The 26,869-nt window shown below is 41.3% G+C and overlaps 2 protein-coding genes across 2 annotated transcripts in view; one reads left to right on the top strand and one right to left on the bottom strand.

The window, feature by feature from the left end:
- Positions 1-15,888, top strand: part of INPP5F (inositol polyphosphate-5-phosphatase F) — a 40,501-nt gene extending 24,613 nt beyond the window's left edge. Inside the window, exons 8-20 of the mRNA XM_039708692.1 lie at positions 209-388; positions 759-826; positions 1,270-1,394; positions 2,677-2,754; positions 3,488-3,608; positions 5,490-5,618; positions 7,536-7,653; positions 8,142-8,340; positions 9,195-9,266; positions 9,360-9,433; positions 10,623-10,751; positions 11,458-11,545; positions 12,005-15,888. Coding sequence (XP_039564626.1) covers positions 209-388; positions 759-826; positions 1,270-1,394; positions 2,677-2,754; positions 3,488-3,608; positions 5,490-5,618; positions 7,536-7,653; positions 8,142-8,340; positions 9,195-9,266; positions 9,360-9,433; positions 10,623-10,751; positions 11,458-11,545; positions 12,005-13,073 — 2,450 coding nt within the window. The 3' untranslated portion in view covers positions 13,074-15,888. The remainder of the gene's footprint in view (positions 1-208; positions 389-758; positions 827-1,269; positions 1,395-2,676; positions 2,755-3,487; positions 3,609-5,489; positions 5,619-7,535; positions 7,654-8,141; positions 8,341-9,194; positions 9,267-9,359; positions 9,434-10,622; positions 10,752-11,457; positions 11,546-12,004) is intronic.
- Positions 15,889-15,977: 89 nt separating this feature from the next.
- Positions 15,978-26,578, bottom strand: LOC120502056 (minichromosome maintenance complex binding protein). Its single transcript, XM_039709106.1, has 12 exons — positions 26,572-26,578; positions 25,446-25,604; positions 24,710-24,861; positions 23,852-23,952; positions 21,885-22,054; positions 20,962-21,085; positions 19,744-19,861; positions 18,967-19,132; positions 17,635-17,768; positions 16,967-17,131; positions 16,357-16,445; positions 15,978-16,104 (listed from the first exon to the last, which is right to left on the bottom strand). Exons 1-12 carry the CDS (start codon positions 26,576-26,578, stop codon positions 15,978-15,980), a joined length of 1,512 nt encoding a protein of 503 aa, XP_039565040.1.
- Between the last annotated feature and the right edge of the window lie 291 nt (positions 26,579-26,869).

A 26,869-nucleotide genomic window follows, 5' to 3' on the forward strand; every position in this document is an offset into this window, starting at 1 on the left:
TTGGCTCATAGTGTGTCAGTAAATAAACTTTATCCATATAGTCAAAATAACTTTTGAGGAATAAACTAGGGTAGGAGTGACTTCTGCCATTGATCATGGATTTGGGCTAGAACTGTTGTCTTGGGTTAGCATTGTCAAAGCCAGCAACATCAAATTAGCAATGTTTAAGGCAAATACTTAAGTGACTTGAGCACTCTTGTTCCCCCAGGAATGCGGTACAAGAGGAGAGGTGTTGATAAAAATGGAAACGTGGCAAATTATGTTGAGACAGAGCAGCTGATCCATGTCCATAATCACACCCTTTCCTACATCCAAACACGAGGCTCGGTGCCTGTTTTCTGGAGCCAGGTTGGATACAGATACAACCCACGGCCCCGGCTGGACAAGAGTGAGTGTTTCAGATAAAAATGTAAAAATCAGGGTCCCCTGGAACTCTTCTTTTGGAAGATGTGTTTGTGTGGGTGTGGTGCATATGTAGAAGGATGAAGCAGGCTTATTAAAAGTTAAAGTTTTGTCCCATCTCCTCTGCACAAAAAGCAAAATGCAGCAAAATTCAAGAATATGTTTGCTTATAACAGCAATGTTAAAGCTGAGCAAATTAATGAAAGACCTTTAAAAGTAATTTTGTACTATGTGTTATTATCCTTAAGCTAAGGTATCTTGTTTTTTTAGAGTACAAATTTGGGCATGATTTAATACATCAAACAGGATTTATTGCTGAACAGGCTGTTTCTGTCTAACACTGCTGTGCCTTGTAGGTGAAAATGAAACTGTGTCCTGTTTTCGTGCACACTTTGAAGAGCAGCTGAAAAATTACAAAAAGCAGGTGAGTGCTACATGGCACAATAGTAATCTCATGGAAATGCAGGGGTTGAAAGTTAATGTTTTTAGGTTATTTTTCTTGGTGATGTGTTGTGGTTTTTTTAGAAGCTTGTTGACAATTGGAAGGTTGGTACATAAATAGAATTTTACTTTAGGCTTTTCAAATATCCTTGTAAATAACCAGTATAACCCAGGAATAACTTATGGCAATGTTTAAACCCTATTTCTGTGAACCTGTCCTATGCATTCAGAGCTGCTCTGCATTTAAATTTGTATAGGCAGGGATCTGTTGGAGCTTATTTGTCTTAGGTACAATCTATCAAAGGCTGTAACTTCAGCAAGATTGCTATGAATCTTTAACTCTTGAGTTATTTGTTATAGCATGGTGTAAATCTAAACAAGTTGTGTAGCAGATGCTGAGTGTTAAATAATTAAACTTTTGAACAGGTTATTATTAACTTGGTGGATCAGACAGGCAGAGAGAAGATTATTGGAGATGCTTACCTTAAACAAGTTCTTCTCTACAACAATGCAAATCTGACTTATGTTTCATTTGACTTCCATGAGCACTGGTAAGCAACCTTTTAGAAATGTCACTTTACATCTTTTTTGTTGGCATGAAAGGCAAGTATAAATGAGAAGACTCATTATTTCTATTTCTGCATGAAACACTGTTTTTTTGGACAACAATACAGTTTTTAAACGAAAGCACTATAAAACTTAAAGCTTGGGGAAGCAAGCACTGCTGTTTGTGATGTTGTGTCCCTGACCTCTTAAATATGCAGTGGCTTACTGGGCAAAGCTTAATTGTCACATATTTTGAGAGTTTCCTTAAACATGCCACGAGTGTAAAGCTGTGGCTGACCTGCTTTTTCAAGCTATGTAGCATTTTGCTTTTAATTCTCTATTTTTGTTTTTCTTGCTTGTTTCTATAAAACCACAGTGGGTTCTTTCAGTATATTTCAGTATAAAATACATGGATTTTATCTTAATCCAGTGTGAGTAATTGCTGTTTTCATGACTGCTGTGCAGTGCTCACATGCGCAAGCATGTCATCTGTCACAGGCATGTATTTGTCCTGCTTCCCTCAAGCAGGCTGCATTTGTGTGGGGTCTCAGCTGGTTTAATCTCCACTTCCAGACCTAATCTAGGGATTGCACTGGCCTGGGAGTTGCTGGCTGACTGAGTATGGCATTAGTAGATACTGCCAGAGGGCGTGGTGGGAAAGGAAACCCCTCTCTGAGCAGTATTGGCCTTTGAGAGTTCTGTGGTACTGTTGGTAGCCTGGATTGATTTGATAATTAATCTTTTGTTTAGAGGAATTCTCATTTTCCTTCCTTCACTTTTTTCCTACAAACAGCTGTAGTGACCAGGACTGTTTCTGCACTGTGAGCAGGAGTGAATTGAGAACAATCTGAAAAATAACCAGATGGGGTAGGGGCAGGAGAGGGTGATGTGTCTGCAAGTGGTTTTCTCTGTACAATCACTGGCAAAGCAGGACTCACCATCCCAGTTCCAAATCTACAGTAGCTACTTTTCTTGAGACTAAAATGAGAACAGAATGTTGCACATGCCTGAATAGCTGCACACTTACTCTTCCTAATGGAAGCAGCATTAAAAAAATGCAAAGTCCTGAGAATTTAATGATCTTTTAACCTCTTGTCTTGGATTTGGACATTGAACTGTACTGCAAAATAGCTCTGAATCTTGGCTCCTGTTTAAAGCTCATTGCAGGAGGCAATGCTTGTCTCTCTCATTTGGCCAAAACATCATATTTGCTAACAGTACAAATAAGTTGTTAAGTAAAGTCACTGGTTTAGTTCAAACTAACTTTTGTGAAATTCTGTGTTTCAGCCGAGGAATGAAGTTTGAAAATGTTCAAACACTGACTGATGCCATTCATGATATTATTCTTGACATGAAGTGGTGCTGGTAGGTACTTAACTGTTTTGAGACTAGTAGGGAACATTTATGGAGGAAAACACCAACATAAAGTAGATATTCAGAGGGCTTAGTTTTCTCCAAACCCATATGTTTTATATTTCCCTTTTGGTGTCCAGCTTGTTTGTCAGAGTTTTTGTCTTCTGAAGTGTTGGTGTTCTACCCATGTGACAGCAGAAATTCTCAGGTGCTGTTTCCTGCCCAAGGTTTACTGCATTTCTGCATTTCACACTTTTAGGGTTGCTCACATTTAATGTGCAACACTCTGTATTTGACCCACAAGCCCTAGAATAACAGCCTTACTCTTGACAGCAAGCAGACATTAGTTTGAACTGGTTAAAGTTCATCCATTTGGGTAACACATGTGGCTGCAGCCTCAATCAGTTGTTTTGTGTTGCTGTCATTATAATTGGCTTCTCTGGTCTTGAAATTAAATGCCTTTGCTCTTGAAAGCTTGTATTATGTATGCATGAGTTGAATTCAGCATCTGATTGCATCTCAAGTTTGTGGCCTCAGTAGGATTTATGTCTGATAAATCCAGCCTAGATTAAAGAGGAGGAGAAGTTGGAACGAGAAGAGATAATTCAGTGTGGGATGTGACTGGGGTGTCGGTGCAACCATAAATAGTACTCCACGTGTAAAATGTTCTACTGTTTGTAGAAGCTGATGAATTACACTGGATTTTCAGTGTCTCAGTGTGCTTTTGTTCTCTTCCTGTTGCCAGGGTTGACCAAGCTGGGGTGATCTGTAAGCAGGAGGGGATTTTCCGGGTTAACTGCATGGACTGCCTGGATCGGACCAACGTGGTGCAGGCTGCCATTGCCAGAGTGGTCATGGAGCAGCAGGCACGTCACACTGGGGGCTCTGCCAAGTGCTGAGTGCCTCTCACCTTCATTGTTGTTCACAGAGAAATCTGTGTGTTTGAAAAATGCCAAACTGACCTCTATGAAAAAATCTTTGCAAAATACTTGAAGTGCCATGAAGCTGAGAGGAATAATATATACAAATGCAAAACTTGAAATAATTACAGAACAGTGATGCCTCCTTCAGAAAGGACTGACTGTCCACAGCTTGGAGAGGATTGTCTTGTTTGGATTTAGTAATTTCAGTTTAAGTATGTAGGAATACAGAGTTTAGAAACAAGACACCTTCTCCCCCAAGTGCCTCACTGAAATGATATTAAAAGACTAAAATCTAACAAGCTGGGTGCTATTTTAGGAGCTTCGAAGTGAAATACTGTGATGCAGCAAGTAGGGAGATGAGTTGTCCCTTCTGTGTGTAGAGAAATTAATTCATGATGTAAATAGCCCTGCTGGCTGTGACTGTTGTGCTGTGGAATAGTTCTCCTTGTACAGAGGAGGGATTTCCAAGCAGACTGAGAGTACTTTCCTTTAGTTTTCCTCTTTTCTCTGTCCCTCACTTGTTTTCTAGAAGCTCAGTGGTGACTGTTCCCTTGTGAAGACTTCCCTGACACACTACTGCTACAGACCTAATGCAGACTTAATGTCCTGTACCTGGAACATCAAAGCCCCAGTCACAGCCCAAAATGAGCAAACCTGATTATGGTTAAAGTGAAGGAGAAAGGATGAGGTGGGCCCTTCATTAGGGTGAAAAGTGATCTGGCAGTTCCTCTTTGTGATCTGCTATTATGAGCTCCTGACATAGGAGTGCTGAGGACCAGGGCAGGGATCAGCAGTCCCACAGTCATTATTTAGAACAGGGTTTGTATCCAGGGTAACTCTCGGGTTCCAAGGCAATTCTTTCAAAAACAAGGGTGTTACAGATTGTTGTGAAGAGGCTTAATCATTGCTGAAGTGTGAGCCTGTGATGTGCTGCATCATTCTCATCCTGGAGCTGAAGCACTTGGGAATCAATTAATGACTGAGAAATGCCCTGAGCACTGCAGGGTCAGTGGCATGGAGTGGAGGACTGAGGGTTACTTGTGCCTCACACTTCTCTTCCTTGGAACCACTGCTTTCTCTCATCTGGGAACTGGGGAGGGCTTTCAGAGTTAATGAGCAGCTCTGTGTTAATTTTCATCTAACTTGCAAAGAGTGCTTGAGCAGTTGTAAATGGAAGTTTTCCTATGATTTATTCCAAGTTATCCCTATCATTTAGTGACTGCATTGCAGTTGTATGTGCTGCTCTACCCACTTAGTGTGTGTACAAAGCCTGATGTTGGTGCTGTACCCAAGGCTTATCTGGGGAAAACTGGAGGACTGGGTGTTCTAAGAGGGACATATCTTACTCTAGTACCAGTGACAAACAGTAACTGTCCAAAAATGTGCAAGCACTCATAATAAACCAACATAAGAAGTTATTTTTATTTGTTTTCAGACCCTTGAGGTCATGAATGCCTTTGCAGTAGAAGACATATTAACTTGTTTGTTTTAAAATTGTGGTGTCTGTTTTGTTGATGATTCTCTATTGAAAAACTTCCTGTATCTTGAGAATCTACAGTAACTTGTTTTCCTTCAGCTAATTTTTTGATGATTGACTTAACATCCATAATTAATGTTACTGCTGCCTCCAGTGATGTGATGTTTAGCAATAAACCACCAATTCATTAATCTAATCTGACAAATCAGCACAATGGCTTCCTCCCCCCGTCACACCAAATCTAACAATTAAACACTTGGCCAGCATTTCCATTTACTTCACCGAGCTCTGACACTGAGAATGACTTTTACTTTGGGCACCAAATTAATGCATATATCCAATTCCAGCTCAAGAAACTGGGTGTGATGCCACCAGAGCAGCCTCTGCCAGTGAAATGCAACAGGATCTACCAGATCATGTGGGCCAACAACGGCGATGCCATAAGCCGGCAGTACGCGGGCACGGCAGCCTTGAAGGTAAGGGGGGAGCTCACCTGCCCCCAGGAATGCCTGGGGTACAGGGCTCATGTGCACTGGAAACCCTGGGATACTGTCTTGGTTTGGAAAGGTTTTTTGAAAAGGTTTTGCTAAGGAAGGCAAGAGCCTCCTTTGAAATAGAGAATGTAAACCCCCGCCCTCCGAATGGTTATGATTTTGAAATTAAGGAGCTGTCAGGCTCCTTATATGGGAAGGATCAGGCTCCTTATATGGGAAGGATTCCTTATATGGGAATAAGAACAACAGTTCTTTAATAGGAAAATTAAAAATACAAATGCAAGAGTATAAACAACCCACTGCCAGAGTCAGATGATGCCCTGTGAGCCCCAGGCACATCTTGCATTCCAGCCTGAGACAGATACTTAAAAGTTCATTATGTTCTCTGTGTGGTTTTGTTCTGGAGAGATGAGGCTTTGCAGTGGAAGAATGTCTTGTGTCCTGCTTGATGTGAATCAGAGAAGAGCTGAGTGCTCCCTGCACTTCACCTGCATTCTGTTCTCTGCAAAAAAAACCACAGCAGGGATAAGAGTTTGAGAGATATAAATGGATGTAATAATTAATATATTTTATCATGGTTATAGTACTTCTAAGCAGTTGCAATACTTAAAGAATACTCTAAAGTTCTGGAGATCAGGATATGGAGGTAGTAGGGTGATATTAATTAGCTGTATTTTCTAAAGACTCTTCTTAAATAGCTATAATGCCCTCTGTCTACCAAGATCAAGCATGAAACTCCTTGCTCTGTACTTCTGCTGCTCTGAAAAGTCATGGAATTTGAGGTTTTTGCTCTGTGTAATTGGGGGAACAAATTTTAGTAGTATTTGCATTTGGCATAAGAAAAATCATTATGGTGGAAATACTTAACTTTAAATCTATCTTTTAATATCTCTGCTGAGCTTTGATTAGTTGATTGCACTAATATTTAAAAAAGAATACAAAATATAGCCTGACATGCTTGTTTTCATTGTGTATGTTAAACTTTGAATCAGAAGTGCAGACCTCAATTTACAGATTAAATTTTCAGGCCTTCTGCTGGAAGATTTCTCTACTTACTATTGAGGTTCATGGATTAAATTCTTTAATTGTGATATTTCTTTTAGTTTGAGTTTGAAAGTGAAACATACTTGAAATATTCTTCATAGGAGTTGATGTTGCTTTTAGAAATGCTCTGTGCCAGTATGTTGAGGTTCATGGATTAAATTCTTTAACTTTAATTGTGATATTTCTTTTAGTTTGAAAGTGAAACATACTTGAAATATTCTTCATAGGAGTTGATGTTGCTTTTAGAAATGCTCTGTGCCAGTATGTCTCTGAAAATGGAATCCTCTAATGAAGTGTAACTACAAAAACAACTTTTTATTCAAATTCTAAGCCTTCCGTGGCCTAGAAACTTTCTTTTGTTTCTGAGATTGTGAGGATATGTGCTGCTTTCCCCCAGTATGTTATGTTTGTCTTGTTTTGGTAGCAAAAGCAGTGAGATGAAAACCATATTACAGTAAGCTTCAGTCTTCTCTACTGTTCCCGTAGTGTTCCTTTTCCATTAAAGGCCTAAAAATAAAGGAATTTTTTTCTTTTGGAGGTATTGAAGCATCACAGTGATTGATGTATTGAAAGTCCTGCTTCAGTGTCAGCTGGCTTATAAGTCCAGATTTGTCTTGTATTGGAATTTCCTACTGAAATTCTAAGTCTGTCAAAACCACAGGGTTCTCTACAGAGTCAGTGCCAGAAGCTGCTCTTTGAAACAATCACTATTTTCAACTTCTATATGAAATAGTTACTTGAAGATAATTTCTGAGTTGCCATCTATTCAGTTCTCAGTTTCAGAGTGCCAAATCCTTTGAGCTGAGCCTGCTGCTCCAAATTTTGGTGTAAAGATTTGCATGTTGTGTGTGACAGGGTGACTTCACAAGGACTGGTGAAAGAAAGCTGGCAGGGGTGATGAAGGATGGAGTGAACTCTGCAAACAGATACTACCTGAATCGTTTCAGGGATGCTTACAGGCAAGCAGTCATAGGTAAGAGCACAATTTCCACCCAGCTGAGCTGTGCTGTTTAGAAAAGATTATTAAATCATACTGGTTTTGTCTTTCTGACTGATTTTCCCCCCTCTTTCTTGAAAGCATTGTGAGTGGGTACATGTCTGAACTGGACTCCAAGGAACAATCTCGCTCACTTTGGAATTTAAGCAACACTCAATTCAGAGGGATTGCATGCAATGTGACTCATTGGAGACTTTGCCCCAGCTTCATTTTAGCATTAAATGTCTTGTAGCATCTCCTTTTTTTTAAGACAAATTTATGTAGCAAGTATCCCTTAAAACCACGAGGAACTCTTGTTTTTCACTGAAAGTAGGGTTACACCTTCTGAGTTTTCAGTTACAGGCAACATTCAGAAAGACTACCAAGAGAATCATTAAAATGAAGTATTTGGAAGGAATTTACAAATTCTTGCCATATATCACTTTTAACTATTTCTTGCTTGATATTTCCTGGGGTTTGTTTAGATTTGATGCAGGGTATCCCTGTGACAGAGGACCTGTACTCCATATTTACAAAAGAGAAGGAGCATGAAGCCCTGCACAAGGAGAACCTGAGGAGCCACCAGGAACTGATCAGCCAGCTGCTGCAGAGCTACATGAAACTGCTCTTGCCAGATGATGAAAAATTCCATGGAGGTTGGGCACTCATTGACTGTGACCCAAGGTTGGTTGAAAAAAGTTAAAATTGACGCCTCTGTTAATTAGTTCTGATGTTAAAAGGTTTTGATGGCTGATGTGTGACAGTTCTGTAGAAGGACAAGAGTGCTTGAAGGGTTTGAATACTTGTTGTAAAGGGAAAAGTCCTCTAAACATGTGCTTTTCCCAGAGTGCCATAAAAGTGGTGCATGCTGGAATGACCTTTGAGACATCATCTGGAAATGGGTGGATGTGGTTAATATTGCCAAAATGTGGCAGGCACCATGAAGAGAAATTGTGGAACTAAGGGTGGTTAAAGGGAGTGCTTGAGGAGCTGTTGTTTCTTAGTGTTTTATAGGGAAAGTGTAACTTAACTGATCAGATTGAATCCTTGGGGAATGAGTCAGCAGTTGGACAGTCTGGATTTCTGTTCATGGAAAGCAATGGGCAAACTCTGAACTTCACTCCATAGCAGGTTCAGAGTTCAGGAGCTGGCAGAAGAAAAACAGTGGTTAGATCTCCTGCAGGTTAAACTTCAGCATCTGAAAATAGCAGAGCAGGTTGTTATGACAGCTATTCAATTCAGGGCACAGGCTCATCACCCTCACTGAGTCTGAGGTATTTTTCCATTTCTCTGGTAGCATTTTTAATAGCTTCTGGGCTTTCTGTTTATTTTTGGACCTTCTGCTGACATATTTGAGCTGTTAGGTAGCTTCAGGTTTGAGAGAGACTGTTGCTTACATGGATTTTGATACACACTGTGATTGAAACTGCTTGTAACTTGTGTTCAGCTCCTGAAGAGTGTACCCAAAACACACTGGGCATGGGTTACAGCTCTGCAAATAAAACTTTCTACCCTGTATTTATTTTCCTTCCCTTCAGTCTCATCGATGCCACTCACAAGGATGTGGATGTGCTGCTTTTACTTTCAAATTCTGCCTATTATGTGGCCTAGTAAGTTACCACTTTCCCTTACTATGTGTAGTTTATTTTAGTAGCTTTGCTTTAGATTAGTAGGAGCACTAAATTCTGTTTCTTTTTTTTTAGTTACGATGATGAAATCGACAAAGTGAATCAGTACCAAAGGTTAAGTCTTGAAGCTCTGGAAAAAATAGAAATAGGTAAGAAAACAGTCACTCCATGTCTTTTTTTGAATGCTCTTAACAGTGGCTTGAGCACTTATCAAACATCCTTCAAATGTATTGAAGCAGCAGTCCTTGAAGTGTGGCTCATACCCTGGGCAGCCCACCCAGAAATGGCCCCTCTGGCTGGTAACAGATGCCAGATCTTCCTACTGCTGGAAATAGAAGCTTTGATCACTGGAAGGGTTCTAAATTTTCCCTCTTTCAAACTCCTGAAAGAGCCATGGAGTCATCCAAACAGATTTCATTATTTATCAAATGGCAGTAACAGTTTTGCCAACTTCTGCAATGAGTCACAGGTTTGTGCATTCAGGGCTCTCTTCCTTTGATCCAAACACAGCAGCTGGCTCTGAATTGTACATTAGATCTGTTTCACAGCTTTGTCTCAAAGGCTGATAACAAACATGGTATTACAAAAGCACCTTGTTATGCTGATGTAATTTATTTGCTATAGAATGTAACATCTGCAGGCTAAATCCAGCATGTTCTGCTGGAAGCATTAAAGGTGTGATGTCTTTGAATCATGAAAAAGGTGATCCAGCTGGGGAGAAGGGAGTGTGTGGCCTCCTGACGGAGTTCAATCCTCCATTACACAACACACAGTGATTTCATCATCTCCTGACTAACTTTCACTGTGTCTGTGCAATTCCTGAGCATTGAGGGGAAAGGTCTCCCTCACTTGTGTATTGTGAGGCACAGAACAGAGTCCAACATCTACATCCACACCTCATTTAATACTAGAGATTATGCAGTGCACTGAAGAGTTGAAGCACTGGTCTAAATCTTGAAATTTCAATTACATTCCCTTGATAAAAATATTAGCTTTCCCTTTAATCCTTGCAGGAGCATTCCCTAAAAAACCCACAGGATGTAAAAAGTGTAAAACTTTTTGTTTTGCCTTCTATTTGAAAGGGTGATCTGCAATAAACAATCAGGCTGGATTGTAACAGACATACAGAGAGTCTAATTGCTTTTTGTAAGTTATTGATTGTTTAGTTAATGTGAAAATCTTTCATTTAAAGTGTCAGTCCTGCTCTTATGAAAAGGTGAAGCATTTTAGGCTGAAAAAGACTGTCAGCACTTACATAGCCTTAGTTGCAGGCTCTGCAGTATCTCTTTCAGTGTTTGGTTAAAGATTTCTAAAGATTTCTCCTGGTTTCTCTCTCAGGGCCTGAGCCTACTCTCTTTGGCAAACCCAAGTTCTCTTGCATGAGGCTGCATTACAAATACAAGGAAATGAGTGGATATTTTCACACTCTCAGGGCTGTGGCCCGCAGCCCAGAAGAAGATGGAAAAGGTTTGTATCCTATGTAGAAGTTTCAGACATAGAGGTGTATCCAGTGTATTGGTGTTTCTCTAAAAAACACGTTTTCCATTGCTTTTAAAATGTAATCCTTCTTCAGAAATCACTCCAGTAAAATCCTGTTGTGTGAAGTGGGAAAGCAATTTAAAAAAACCACTCAGATATTACAGTCTTAATAGAAAGAAAAATAAGTTTCAGATACAGCTTTGAAGTAAAACATCTATCTAGAACTAGAGTCATTTCCCTGTCCAGGTCTTTACTGCTCCAAAAACTTAAATAATGATGTTAAAATTAACTCCTAAAGAGGTAAAGAAATCGATTTCTTTAGTGAAATCAGTGTCTGGAAATCTTCTTGCTTGTTGTTTAACTAGATTAAACGAACACTAACAAGGGAAAAAATATCACTTCATACCTGGAGCACTGAGTTTTGTCAGCAAGGATAAATAAAATGGCTTCTCTTCCTTCCCCAAATGAGGCAGTGTGGCAGTGATTTGCTTCATGCTGAAGGAGAGTTTATTCTTTAGGTTTGTTTTGTAAGCTTTAAATCAGAATTGCAGCTTGAAGGGCACAACTGCTCTGCAGGGTAAAAGAAAAAAAGCAATAAAACCAAATAAAATTAGACCTATTTCTTTGTAGATTGTGAAATATGGGCTTTTAAGGGTGTTTTTAAGGATCTGACAGGCTGCTGGTTGGATTTCAGACACTCTTCAGTGCATTGCAGAAATGCTGAGAATCACAAAGCAAGCAATGGGAATGGATGTGCCCATTATTGAGAAGAAGCTGGAGAGGTGAGTACCTCACTGATGTGAGCCTTCTGTATCCCACCTTTGCTCTCAACTCAGCTGCTTCTCCCGCCTGAGTAGAAAGTGTAGTGAAAAAAACCTTGTTCTTTTTACAGGTATTGCAGACCGAATATTTGCTAAATCTGGCTACAGAGTATACACAAAGTCAGGGTTAAAAAAGTGGAGAATTCAAATCCTTTTTCATCAAAAACTAAAGTGCCTGCAGAAACTGCCTGTTCCCTTTGTTTGGCTACTGTTCTGTATCAACCCTCCTTTGTTGGTTTGAGCTTGATTAGCTTATATGGGTACGATATTATTATGTAAAAAATGGGATTAAATTTATTATTCATGTAAGAAAAGGTTAACTTAGGAACTGAAATGTCCATTTCTGTTACAGAAATAGACTGGAGGACAGTGTATACTTGGTGCTTTGATTGTACATTTAAGATCTTCTCCCTCTTCTAGGAGGAGCAGCAAACCTCATGAAGACATCATTGGCATTCGGTCTCAGAACAGAGGGTCCCTGGCCCAAGGCAAGAATTATTTACTGAGCAAGTTCTCCTCCCTCAATCAAAAGGTGAAACAAACCAAATCCAACGTCAACATCAGCAACCTTCGGAAGCTGGGCAGCTTTGCCAAACCCGAAGTGAAAGTCAACTTTTTAAAGCCAAATTTGAAAGTGAATCTTTGGAAGTCAGACAGCAGCCTTGAAACTCTGGAGAATCCAGGGGTAGATCCCAAAGCCCCCAGCGAATCTGACACCGAGGCCTCGGACAACGACTCCTTCCACTCCGACGACTTCCTGAGCAACTCCAAGTCGGACGAGGAGGCGCAGCTGGCGGGGTCCCTGGAGAGCCTGGGCCCCACGGACTACGTGCTGCCCAGCTGCGGCATCATCGCCTCGGCGCCGCGCCTGGGCAGCCGCTCGCAGTCGCTCAGCAGCACCGACACGAGCCAGGACGCTGCCGTGCCTTCTGCTGACAGCACGGAGCTGCACTTTGCTAAGCCCGTGGATGTGTACTGCCAGAGGTTCGTGCAGGATGCCCAGAGCAAGGGCTGCCACGTGGTGGAGCCTGAGGCTGGTCCTCCGGAGCCCCGTCACGCGCCGACACAAACCAGCAGGAGCGCGGCCAAGAAGGCAGAACCCAAGGCTGAAGCTGTTGCAGACATTCCTTCCAGGCCATCAAAGCTGGATGTTCAGTCTTCTGAGCCAAATCCTCAGCTCTTGGCTGTCGGTGGGCCTGACTTGAGTAAATCCCACAGGAGCCCGGGCTCTGGGAGCCAGGAGCCAGGACTCCACACCACTCCTTCTGCCGACGGCAGCAGCAGCAGGGCTGTGTCTCCCTTCGCTAAAATCCGCAGCTCCATGGTCCAGGTTGCCAACATCACCCAGGCAGGATTGACTCAAGGGATTAATTTTGCTGTGGCAAAGGTCCAAAAGAGCCCTGCAGAACCAGAAGCTTTAAATGAAATCAAACAGAAAGAACTGAGAGAAATGTTTACGCAATGCCAGACACGAATAATTCAGATCTAGTTGCTCATTTGGGAAGTGTTCTTCTAGCTGTGGCTTCTAATAAAATAACACAGTGACATCAGGACTATTGTGGCATGAACTGCTACTGGATACTGGGATTGATAACATTGTTTACAAGCAGTGAGAGATGCAAATGAATTTGGTTCTGACCAAGCTTCAGAATTCCCTCAGGCAGGTGAGACAGAACCTGTATAAACCATATTTAAACAGGTAGCTTAGACACTGGGATTCAATAAGCATGCTGTCTATCTTAGATGTGTTGCACAGTTATTTTTTTGAGACTAATTTTGTAGCTCCTCTGAATTATGTAGAAAGTATTTATACTCAAAGGATGATACTGCACTTCTCTGACCTTACTTACCTTGCACTACACCAGCAAAATAAAGTACCGGTAAATTACATTTTATTTATTTTTGGACTAGTATTTTTACTTGTTTTCAATGAAGTTCTAGATGCAGCTCTCTATGAATTGTGCCTCTACAATGGGAACCGATGTGTTTTTGTTGAATTTAAGTATGTTAACCAGAAAGTAAGATTTCTTTGCTATCCTTTTCTTTCCAGACATCCTGGGACACTTTCATTATAGATAAAGCTTAGAGACCCAATCTGAAATACCCACAATCCTGCAGTGCAAATTTCTTCTGTAGATTGGTTTTTTTCCTCACTTGAGAGGAGGGGAAATGAAGCAAATGTCTTTGAATTGTCTTGCCCATGTTAAAGCAATTCCTTTTTTTTTTTTTTAATTTCCAACTCTGCTGATTTGCTCTAATTTTTTGTCTCTGTAAAGCGACACGAGCCAGATACCTGCCCATCAGGCACTGTGTCCCTCTGTGCTAGGATTTCCTTCAAGTATGAAAAATGATGCAAAATCCCAACTAACATCTAAAGCAGAAGGCCAGTGCACTGCTTTGTAAGATCAGGGTTGCATTAGAGCATAGCTGCCAGCATCCATTCAAGACCAAATTCCTGACCAGCTCCAGCTTTGCACCTCGCAGGGTGAAGCATCTGCTCATGCTGGGAACTGGATAAAAAATCCCCTTTGCTCTGTGTGTCAAAGGATTACACCTATTCAATCCTCCTTCCCAGGAATGCCTTGCCATGCCATTCCAGTCTAGGACATTGTCCAGAAGCTGCTGTGAAGCAGGACCTTCCTGTGCTGTGGTTTGTGACTGTAAGCACCCTGACAGACCCAGTGCCTCTGTCCCCGTCCCTGTCCTGTAGATAGGCTGCACGTGGTGTCCCCACAACGTCGTGTCTGGGCTAGGGTAGCTCTGTGTCTTAGGACTTGTACTGTGTCTGAAATCATTTATCACCTGAAACTTTGATAACCAGATTTGGTTTATTTATTTTATTAAAGTGATGTGGGTTTGGGTTTTTTGTTCTTTTTTTGAGTGTCTATACTTGTGGCTATATTTAAAATTAAACTACTGCTGTATTTTGATGTGACCAATATACATGAGATATTTTAATAAAAAAAGTGGAATCAAAAGATGGGTTTGATATGTGATGTTAAGGGATGTGGGAGTGCAGGGCTTTGGGTGTTTCTTTCAAAGTTACAGACACAATCCCATGGTAGTCAAGGGACACAGCCATGACTTCAGTTCTTTATCCTCTTAGACGTGCTGCTTTTCTGGGCAACTTGTGCCAGGGCCTCACCACCCTCCCAGGGAAGAACTTCTTCATATTTTATCTAAATCTATCCTCTGCTGGTTTGAAGTTATCACCCCATGTCCAGTTCAATGTCCTTCCAGCTTGGGAATTGTCCCATCCCTGGCTATGAAATATTGGAGATGGCAATGGACACAAAACCATCCCCTGGGACAATCTTAGAACCCAACCCTGCATTCCAGCCCAGCTGCCTTTTGAAAAGTGTTAATTTCCTTCCTCATTTGTTCAGTTGCTTCACTTCACAGTAATGCAGCACAAGTCAGATGAAACCATGAATATTCATTATTAGTGTTCAAAAAAGAAAAAAAAAGAAAAGAAGTAAGCTCTAGTTTGAAACAGCACCAAACTTGGCTCAAGTTTAGGATACACAAAAAATGTTTCTCATAATAAGTACTCATTATTGCTATGAAGAGACAAAATATCCAGATTGCTTGTGTACAGCAAAAGCCCTCATGGTTAGAACAGGAAAATGCCATATAAAAGGGAGTTCCTGTCCCTGTGATTTCAATCAGCAGAAAGCACTAAGTAAACCATTTAAACACCCTGCAGTACTGCCAAGGCAGAAAGTAAAGATGTGTTTTGTGTGAGCACAGGAGTATCACCCCTTGCCCAGTCAATGTGGGGTTTTTTAACAAGCTGTATCAGGATAAAGCTCATGGGAGAAATTTGAGAAGTCATGGTCAGCTCTAAGCACAAGGCAAATATTTTTCATACCTGAGTTGGTCAAATCACTGGTACCACACTGTGATATCATCACAATGATGCTGCTGCTGCTCTGAGTGTGACCTGCCCCAGCTCACAGAACAGCACAGAGAGTGAAGTCAGCACCTCCTCCAGCTGCTGGCCAGCTGAGAGCTCTGATCCTCACAATTCAGCCAAGCAGAAATTAGAGCACAAATGTCCTCCAGAACAGAGCTTACCACTGCTATGTATGAAGGGCTCTGGCTTAAATTCTCTTATTAAAGGGAGTAAGTTTACACAACCTCAGTATTAAAGTTTAATATCAAACAATTTGCTCAATGTTACCAATTTTCAATTACAAAACAGGGTCCAAAAAAATTCCATAAAATATGTTTAGGTGGCTGAACAGAGTTAAGCGTGCTCAGACCACAAGGGTAAATATCCATAACTTTTTTGGTATAAATTATCTACAAAAACTGGTATAAACAATATTCCAATCTTAGTACGGGTTCCACCTAGGATTAGAGACATCTTCAGGGTGACATCCAGCAGGTGTTAAAGTTCATTGCCATTGACACATTTCTGCTGCTGCAGCCTGGCCTTGCGCAGTGCCTCCAGCTGCTTTGCTCTCAGCCACCTCTCCCTGGACAGCGTCGTCTGCCCCGCGCTGAGCGACAGGAACCTGGGGGAGCACAAAGAGCCCGTCAGGAACAGCCCCTGCAGCTGCTGCAACCAGCACAGCTCCCAGCCAGCTGTCTTCCAGGAGTAAGAAAGCATGGGAGGAAAGTGGGGAGGGGATGCTTTGCCTAACTGAGAGGAACAAGGCAGAGGAGATTCCGTCTGGCTAGACTGACAGTTCAGCTGCAGACCAAGTGCTGGCTCACACTGTAGCTTGCTGGGAAGCCCTGAGTGGTGACAGGAGCACCACACCCACCTGGCCACCAGCAGCATTTTGTGCAGGTCATCGGCCGTGACGCTCTCGGGGTTGTTCTTGCGCATTTCCACAAAGTCTTCTTCCACTGCCTGGAAAAGCACAGCGTGGAATTATGGAACAAACCAGATCTCCACCAGGAGATAAGCTTTTGAGGAGCTAAACACTTGTAACAACCTTTAGATTTCAACATTTCAATTCACTGCTGCCCAGAAGTGAACCTGAGACAAACCAAGTTACTTCTCATCTTCGAAAAGAACCCATTTAGATTTCAACGAACCCTTTAGATTTCAAAGTTTCAACTCATTGCTATCCAGAAGTGAGCCTGAGAAAAACCAGGCTACTTCTCATCTTTGAAAAGAGCCCATTTTCAAAATGAGTGTTAGAAAGCAGGTTACATGTGCTGTTCCTTACATCTAAAAATATATATACTTTATATATTCAGTATATACTTTACAAACCCTTGAAGGCACAGTCAGGATGTGAAAACGCTTCTGTTTGGGTTTTGTAAAACTTAAAGGAGAATCACTGACAGGGCAAATACAACAACTGTCTACTAAGGTGCTTTCTATCCAAACACACCATTGAAAACATATGAGGGAAGTGTCCCTACCTTGGTCACCTCATCAGATATACTGTAGTCCAGCAGCCTCAACAAACTCAGGTAAATTCGGAATTTGTTCAGCACGGAGGGCAGCACTGCAGTGAGGAGGCTGCTCATGTACTCTTCCATGTTTGGGGGAATTATCTGTGGCTGTAAGTGGACTTGGCAATCTGACTGAAAGAGAAAATCACATTTCATCTCTTTCCACATCCCACTATTTTCTATTCCAAGACTAATTTACTCTCAAAAGCAGCAGAAGTCACTGTTTCCCAGAACTAAGGTAAGACAATTCTTGAAACATTGTCCAGCTCGCATTTTGAACAGCTCCTGATTCAAGGCTCAGCAGACAAAGCTGGCATGCCAGAGAGCAGATGTTTGCAAGCTCAGGCTACTGCAGGTGCCCATGACCTCAGAACCCCCCATGCCCAAGGGAGGCTTGGAGAGCTTTACCCATCCCTGGCTGCTTCACCACCTCACCAGCCCTGTTCAGAAAGGAGGAGGGAAGCTCCATCTCTCTGTTTTCCGGCCACGAGGGAGAAGGCAGCAGCTACTGCCAGTGTCACACCCTCCCTGGTCACAAGACACGTTTCCTGTCCCCACGTGTCCCTGGCAGGGCCTGCTGTGGCAGCAGCTGCCAGCTGCAGCTCCCCAGCAGAGCCTGGAAGCCCGTCCCATACCGGCAGCAGCGAGCGGCCCTCGGAAGTGATCAGAACATTAATGTTGCATGGGAATTCCATCCGGTGGTAACTGAAGTCATAATCCACCTTCTGCCAAGTGATCAGGTTACCCAGGGCTGTCACATTATGGACACCTGCAAGAGCAACAACAAATTCCCTGAGCACAGGGCCAAAACAAATGTCAGCCCTGATTTTTGTTTCCCATTGGTCTTTGAGGAGCAGCCAACAGAAGGATTCCTGCAATCATCCTGTTCCTTCTTGTGTTTGAGGTGTCTTCCAGACAGAGATAACTACTTCTTAATGTGAATCAAAATTAAGAATTCTTGATTTCAGGCCTAGACTTTGTCTGGCTTAGTACATTAATACATGAGTCTTCATGTACTCATGTCTTCATTGGCCCTACAAAGCCAGGTATCTATTCAGAGAGAAAAAACAAAAAAAAAAATCTCTCCCCAAAAGAAGAAAAATGCAACCAATTTAATTTTGCTAATTTTTTAAACAGTACTCACTTGCCTTACCTGGAATTAAATTATTTAAAATATAAAATGTTAAAATTGACACATTAACTGGTTGACTCTTGGAATTCTCTCTTTGAAATACCAACATGTACCTGACAAACTGAATTTCTCTTCAGCAGTTACTGCATCAAATGACAAAACTACTGTTATGGTTTTGCCTTTAAATACTTAGTAATAATTTAGTACATTGTAAATAAAGGCAAGGTTAGCAAATAAAGGGAAATTTAATATTGGGGTTGACTCCTGGGACATTTTTCCATTTGAAATTTCTAAGCTGTAGCTTCCGAGAGTTCCAAACATCTGTACTGTGCATTCTCCAGGTACTGAGCTTTTAATGCAACTCAGCTCTTTTATGTGAGTTATAATAAATTAATTCCTAAAGCTCTGCTTAAAGCATACTACACAGTGCTACATCAGCTTGTAAGATAGAATCCCCACTATTTTTAACCCAGTAATAGCAATTTTTTTCTCCAGTTTTTAGCTGTGTTCTCAGGGATGGTTTCCAGATATACAGTAAAAATATAGAGCATAAGGCATCAGCATATGCTTTGCCCACTCCATGCACTATCACAGGAAACTGAAAGGCCACTCCAATGAATCAGAGTTATTTTGGTAATAAAGAATTCTCCCAGTTTGTCTTAAGTTAGCTGAGAAGGCTGCAGGAAGCTGCTTCAAAGCAGCGAAGTAGGATGTAGAAACCACAAACAGTTTTGCAACAGACCCCTTATCAGCGGGACACGATGATCACCACTGTCTTAAAACACAGCAGCTTTCACCCTCCCAAACGAGACTGCAGACCCCAAAAGCTGTGTACCTGCTGTGTCCAGCTGTCCCTGCTCCAGCTGGGTCTCATCGATGACCAGGGAGGTGTTGCTGGCCAGCTGCAGCAGCCCGCTGACCAGGCGATTGGCCGTGTAGTCCTTGTGGGGGATGAAGCGCGAGTGGTTCATGCTCTCGATGCTCATGCGGAGGTGGTAGGACTGCAAGGACAAACAAACCATCAGCACCTGGCTCCAGCCTCCCCAGGGATGCTGGGAACCTGCACAGCAAAGCAAAACTTGTCACTGCAACACTCTATCCCAAATATCCAAACGCTGTGTGTTTCAAAATTTCCCAAAGGAATTCCTATCACTGTTCTGCACATCTAGGATAAGCTCATTAATTAATGATTTATTGCAGCAATACTGTTCAGTGTGACCCCAAATTGAATTACTGTGCCACAAACTTTATTAAACCCTAACAACACCACCATGAAATGACCCAAATGTCTAAACGTATCAATCCAGAAGGACCGCTTTTCTGCAGAGCAGTATCCACAAACTTCATTAAACCCTAACGACACCACCATGAAATGACCCAAATGTCTAAACGTATCAATCCAGAAGGACCAAATAAAGCATCTGCCTATCAGTTCAATACCCCTGAGGAGAGAATTTCATTCCATATTCATCCTAGACGATGTGGCACACATATTCATCACACATCTCTGCTGTTACCTGCTCTCTACATGGGGAGCAGGAGAGCATTTCAGCCTGCATGGCCAGGCTGGATCAGTGAGAAGAGCCCCCAGCCCTGCCCAGGCAATGCTTACTGCTGGCACCAGCTGCTGGATGAGGCGGTACAGGTGCTCCGTGAAGGCGCTGCTCCGAGGACAGCCGCTCAGGTTGACGGTGAATTTTCCCAGAGGAAGCACATCCCGTCTGCCATAGCTGCACCAAAAGCAGCACAGGTTAGGCAAACACTTGGCTAACACTGGGTAAAGGTGGCATTCAGCTGGAGCATTGTGTGGTGTCTCTGACAGCCAGCAGGATTTCAGAACACATACACACACCCACACCAAAATCAGCCAGCTCCTCTGCTTGCCTTCTGCAGTGCCCAAGGAGCTGAGCCAGGCTGAAGCTGCTCCTCACAGCACCACACAAAAACAGTAATTTGGTACCCTGCAATGGCCTTCCAGACATTGTTGTTATTCAGTGAACACATTTCATTCTTTTCCTTTCTGCTGCTCAATCTCAAGTTCCCTCCTTATCACACTTGTTCATCTCCTTTACCTGCCCTCAGCTTTCCTCTCCCTCTTCTCACTGTGTATCTTCTCCCCCATTCTTGACAACTCTCATCAACTTTTTTGTGATACCAGCTAAGAGAGAAAATACATTCTAGGCTAAGTGTTGGAACATTCATAGTCCCACTAAAAAGAATTAAAACAACTAATTTTGATTTTGAAGACTAAAATGACTAAAACTAAATTTGGACCTGACAACTACAATGTCTGAAGTTTCACATTTAAGGTTTTAATGAGTCAAAGGATGCTGCTCTTTCACCCAGAGATAGTTTAAATCAACATAAGAATAAATTTCTATCCCATGCTAAATAGGTCACTTGAACTTACCATGAAACAGGTTTACATTTAATTAAATAAATTCCCAGAATGCACCTAAGCAATAATTCCTGCAGTCAGGAAATGCTGTCTTTTGGGAAGTCAATGGTATGTTCTACTCATTAGAAGAAGCCAGAGGCAGAAAGATGTTTTCATACATCTGTTTAAAAATATCCTGGAGATTTTGTCAGCTCTCAAAGCAGCAGTGAACGTATACACTGCCATAAAGCTGGTCTTTTATCAATATTTACTGTTATTTCAGACATGAAATCTGCCTTTGTGTGTATTGTGACAGGACAACTCTACCTGCTGAAATAAATATTATTTAAGCTATTTCTGCCATTTATTTGCAGACTGGTGAAGAACCCCATAGGAGGAGATTTCTTTTAAATGATAAATACATAAATTCTCAGCACACATCTAAATACTTACACTGTAGAAATGAGATGCAGTATCAGGTATTCAGCAGCCAAACTGTCTCCCAAGAGGGCATGGGTGAGGAACCCCAGCAACTCTGCTCTCACTGGTGACAGCTCAGACATGAAATTAGAAACAACTGGCAAAAGAGCAGAGGACAAGTGTCAGAAAATGTTCTGGTTTCTCACCCTCTTCCCTCTACATAAACTCGACTTTCTGTCACAGTTTGATGAAGAAAAATGTTTATTTCAAAGCAGTCTAGGAGAAATAAACAAATGCTCATTGGTTTTTTCAACTGGCTTTAGATAACCTGAGTCACTCAACACTTCCTTGGAAATTATTTTTTAAAAAGATTAGATATTGTGTAATGCATTTGCAGAAGGGTATAAAGTGTTGAGCCAAATTTCTAAAAATCCATGGCTGCTCCATTTTATATTAAAGGCAGAAAAACCTCTTATATACTGCTCAGAACAAGCAATAAAAGGCACTCAAGGAAAAAAGTTATAAATATCAGAGGTCTGCATGCAATAATTCAGTGAAAAAAATAACAGTCAAACAAGGAATAGCACAGTTGCTTAAAGCCTTATTTCGTGCACAGTATTAGGAGTCTCTATATTATCAGTATGTTTCTTATTTCCAGTATCACACTAAATTGGAAATCTAATTTTCCAGCATTTCACAACTCCGTTTGAAAACAAATCAAATCTTATGGCTGAACAACTTGGTAAAATCCTTGGGCATGTAGAATGCAAAACCAAATTCCACATAAATCACTTTTATTTCAGCCAAATAAAAACGTAAACATCACATAAACCCAAACATCTGCATCCTGTGCAGCACTGCATGGTTTTTCCATTTAACAAGATTTAAATTCAAACCCTGCTGCTGGGTTGAGGCAGTATTTGCTCAGATGTCCTGGAAAGTGCCCAGACACTCACAGGTTTTGCTCTCCTCTTCGTTAAGGCAGGCAGGCAGCAAGGGGTTAATGTGCTGCAACTTGTGTGCCAAAATCACGTGGATCCTGGGCACCAAGGAGGCCGGGGGGCTGTGCACTCTCTGCTCCTCCGCCGTGTCCATGCACTCCATGGGATCCAGGCTGGAGCTGTCCCTGGGGAGAGGGCACAGCACAGCTGGACTCAAACATCCCAGGGGAACTCCTCTCCCTCTGAGCCACAGCAGCTGGAAGCAGGCCAAGAACAGAGGAACAAACACCATCCGCTCCCAGCTCCTGCTGACTCCTCCCACACTCAAACCACCTTCTTTAGAGCTTTATAAACACCACAAATACTGAATCACAATTACAAAGTGACATATGAACACCAAGGCAGGCTTGACACAAAATATCTGGATTGTATTATTTTCAGAAAATAATCTAGCCATGTTTTTCTTAAGAAAAAAAACCCAACCCAACAAAAACCCCTCAAAACCAAACCCCACAAACAAAATTACATTCATTATTTTGCTGCACCATTTAATAGGCTTCATGTAGCTTCAGATAAAATATTACACACTGTTCTGTCCAGCCTGTATTGAAGTCTAAACAGCAGCTTTAAAAAAAATAAGGTCATTTACTACATTTGTCTCTGTAAGCACATGTGGGATTTTCATACCCCACCAGGTTCTGGAGCCTGACAAGATCTTCTAGACAGTCACATCACATCTCTATCACTGGCTGAGTAAAAGAACTGTGAATAAATAAATAAATCCTAATGTACCTCTGCTGGAACCTGGAGGTATTACCTCTTAATTTAAGAGCTCAGATACACAAGCTTTGCTCTCCCTGAAGATGTCTTACAAAATTTCTTCCAGGTGTTCTTCATTTTTCATTTTCATTTTTAGAAAGTAAAATCCCTAAAGTGACTCTATCAGATGAAATTTGTGCTAAACTTTACTGTCATTGTCTTGTTTTAAAAACTGTCAGGCTTTATTACTTCAAAGCCACTTAAGCAGCTCATCCACACACTATCCACTCTTTCCAATAAAAGAGATTTCTTTTGTTTGTGTTCAAAATGTTGCTAAATGGCACCATTTTGTCTTCCTGTTACAGAATGACACAGGAAAAAACCCACAAGCACCTGTGACAGAGCAACTGAGCTGTCAGTCTGGGATCAGCTGTCACACAGATGATAACAAAAAGCAGCTGACCAGGCTGAGGTAATTTTTAAGAAGTTGGCACTATAAAGGATTCACATTGCACTCTGGGAATCCTACTTGCCAGACAGATGAACAAACTCATCAACAGAAATGATCCAGAGTGCAATGGTTCAAGACATTAGCAGTATTTATGTCAGATTTTTGTCAAGAGTTTTATTTTCAAAATTGACTTCTTGCATCCTAAATGATTTTGTATTTTGTCAGGTAAGGAATTGCAGAACAGCAGGTGCAATGGGAAGCTTCTGTCAGTGGGTTAAGAAGATGAAATACCTTAATTAATGAAAAATCAACCCATCTTTTACTCATTTTGGTCACTATCAGTCTACATGCACACGTGCAAACGTTTTTTTTAAGATTCTTCAGAAATGTTTACATTTCTGGTAAAAACTTCCATGGACTTCAAAATTACTTCAAAAGGACATTTATAATTTTAAAGCTTCCTTGAAAGCCTTGTTCACTATTCACTCAGTCACTGAAAGTTTAGGCATGAAAGAGTACAAAACATTTAGCTATAGAAGCATTTTCTGTTTTTTAGACTGTACAACAACCTAAAAAAAGATGCACTGGGTATCCAAGGATATGGATGTACCAGAGCACACTGGACTTCAGTTTCCAGGATGTTGGATGTAACACTTTTCTCATCAAGCTATTTTAAAGCAACAAAATTCCCTTCTTAAGCATAATTATAATGTACTTACACATTTCTTGTCTGCTCACTGCAATAAAAACCTGCATTTCAGGGCAGCCTTACCTCTCTTCACTGTTCACTATGCTCAGCACTGGGTCCACAGACAGAACACCAAACACCTCCAGCACATCATTGACTTTGAAGCTCTCCCAGCCCTCATAGACCTGCCCCAAACAGAAAATAAAACACAAAATGCTGAGGCAGATGGGCCAGATGCAGGACAGCAGAGAAACTGTCAGAAAAAGGAAACTCAGCAGACTCAATTGTGGCCTGAGAGCAGCCTGAGGGAAGAGGTCTCCCCTTGCTCTCAGAGTCAGTAAGCTTACACTGGAAAAGGGAATTGTCAGGGAGTTCACAGTAATTTTATGATTCCATGCTTTTTCTATAGGCATTCTTTGCCACATGAGTGTAAACAACTGTATTCCACTGTGATTAATCAAGATTTGCTAAATAAGAGAGAAGTCAATACAGCAACAGCAGAGAAATTTTGTGTAAAGTTTCATAGTAATACAACACAGCAGTGAATCCAGGACTATTTCAAATTCAATACACAAATGTGTAGCTTATTGGTTTTTCAGCTTGGTTTTTCACAGCTGTTTTTCAATTAGAGGAAATATCCTAAAAGAAAAATACCAGGGCTCAGTACCAGCTGCAAACTCAAGCATCTAACACTGGAATCTTTTTTAAGTAAGTGGGGTGAGAAGGTGCAAGCTCTAATAAATGCTGCTGAAGGATTCCAGCAATTCAAATGCAGCACTCAAGAAGAGAAACACTGTGTTTGTGAAGAGAAAGAATGTAATTATCTGTAGAAACAAAATTCTGGAGTTGAAACACATTTCTGTGCCTAGAAACCAGCGCAAGGCTGATTGTGTCTGGCTCACAGAGAGCCCAGCCCTTGCTCATCACCTCTCCATCTCTCACCTTTACAAGACACGCTGGTCCCTTCTCTCCTGGCAAGGGAAAATTTAGGTCAAGTGGAGGGGAGCAGTTGGGAGAAATGACATGATGACCTGCAGAAGCTTCTGTTTCTAATCTCTTTGGCTCCACACATCCATGAATATCACCTCCACTGCCTGAAAAACAGGATTTGCAGGCTTTTTAAACAGAAATGCAGAACTGAACAACTTTCTTCGGTGAGCAACACAGAATAAAACTAATTTAACCAGACATCTGAGACAAGAATATTTAAAAATGCAATATACTTGACAGAATATACTCTTAATATGAGAAGTCTCAGAAGTATGTACTTTATGTAATCAAGTGAAGTGTGACAGAGAGTACTGGCAAAGATCTATGTGTCTTGGAAACCCAAACATGGCCAGAAATCTGATTTTGAAAATGCAATGTTTAAACCAGGGGAATGAATTTTTTTTCCCCCTACAGTCCATAGAACTGCAAAAATATTTTTCTGCACTTCATGTTTAAAAAAACCAGGTCAGAATATGCATAAAACCCAGTTTATACTAAAAGTCTCTGTAGATTGTCAGCAAGACATACAACACACATATCACGCTGACTTCCACAAAGCCTCCAAATCCTAAAGGCTGCAACAACAAGAGCAATGAAAACAGCTGCCAATATTTCAGTTTTTAGCAATGAATGTTTGCCAAATCCTGGAAAGATATCAGAACAACCATTCACCAACAGCAACTCTTACCCACGTGCTGCTCCTTCTGCTTGGAGGGATGCAGATCCATGTCCTCATCCTCCTCATAGCTCCTCTTGTGGCGACTGGGGGTGTAGGAGGTGGAGGGGCTCACTCGGGCCTGGCTGGCACTGATGTAGGCGTGGGATCCAGGGTTAAGGAAGCCACACACTCAGCAGGGAAAACTCACCCACACTAAGGTTTAGCTGTTGGTTTTTTAACAAAATCCTAATCTTAACCTGCTCAGCTACATGTGTTTTATAGGAGACTCTCACTGTGTAAATGTCCTGCTGTAGAAAATGCCAGTGGCTCAACTGAAGTGTCTCTTTTCCTAAGCATTTGCAACTAGAAATTTCCAAGACTCTCCCAAGCAAAAATGTCTACTAAATCAAAACAAATGCTCCTAAATTTATTTGCATTCTCTTTGTGCATATTACACACCATCAACTATTTTTTTCTCTTTCTATACCTATCACCTCTCCAGATTCACTAAAAATGAAGTTATCTCCTTAAATCTAATTAATTAGCTGGTAACCACTGATTGTATAACAAATGCTAGCTCAGTAAAAAAAGATATTTCCTTCACCCATGCTGATTCACCAGGCACTGGAACACAGTAGAAAGTCTGTCTCTCCAAGGTGACTGTTTGTGTGGAGTTCAAATCTATTTCCTGCTGAGGCTGGAATCCCAAGGGAAATTTTGTTAAATATCTGATTACAGCTTGTTTTCTTTTTTAAACTAACCCCACAGATTCAGTTACTCAGCCAGAAGTTACCATTAACACATAAGACTACATAACTCGGGAAAAAGTGAATATATAATGTTTTGAGTCAAACTGCACTGCAGTACTAAAAGTAACTGTTTTCCATAGCAAACAGTTTCAAGGTCATGGGCACTCCCCCCTCCACTCAACCAAAACAAATTTTAAATACAACAGAAACAGCTGGAAGCCTGCTGAATTAGAATGCCAGCGAGCAGTTATGAATACTCTGCTTTCCAAACCAAAGATGAACTTTGCATTTAGAGCAGTATCTTCAGGAATCCATTGCCAAGTACCAAAGAAGCTCTGTCACACATAAAACTACAACTTTCCATTCCAATATTTCTTCTCTAAGTTAATATAATTTATGTAACTTACCCCACATTCTGCCACATCTCTGTATTTACCAAAATGCAAAACCTGTCAAGAGGGAAAAGGCAATGCAATCATTCTGTTTCTGACAGCAACCTGGACATGAATCACACCAAAATCACTGAAGCCCAAAGTCCCTCACAGACATCCTGCCAAACCTTTCATCATTTCAACATTTTCTATTCCTCAACAGAAATGTGACAGGTTATGTTTTACTGATGCCACTAGAGCTGAACACAGCTACTACCAGTGTCCAACTCCATAGGTTTAGCTCACAAACCAGAGAAACACAAGGACCAGAATG

Source organism: Passer montanus, unplaced genomic scaffold (genome assembly GCF_014805655.1).
Source record: "Passer montanus isolate IOZ18808 unplaced genomic scaffold, ASM1480565v1 scaffold21, whole genome shotgun sequence".
Taxonomy (NCBI): domain Eukaryota; kingdom Metazoa; phylum Chordata; class Aves; order Passeriformes; family Passeridae; genus Passer; species Passer montanus.

What these genes read in the sequence shown, in the direction of transcription:
- LOC120502056 (XM_039709106.1), bottom strand. An exon ending in CTGCATCTCATTTCTACAGT is followed by an intron (nt 19,862 to 20,961) that starts GTAAGTATTTAG and finishes CTTTTGGTGCAG; the next exon opens with CTATGGCAGACGGGATGTGC. An exon ending in AGGGCCGCTCGCTGCTGCCG is followed by an intron (nt 17,132 to 17,634) that starts GTATGGGACGGG and finishes TTTCTCTTTCAG; the next exon opens with TCAGATTGCCAAGTCCACTT.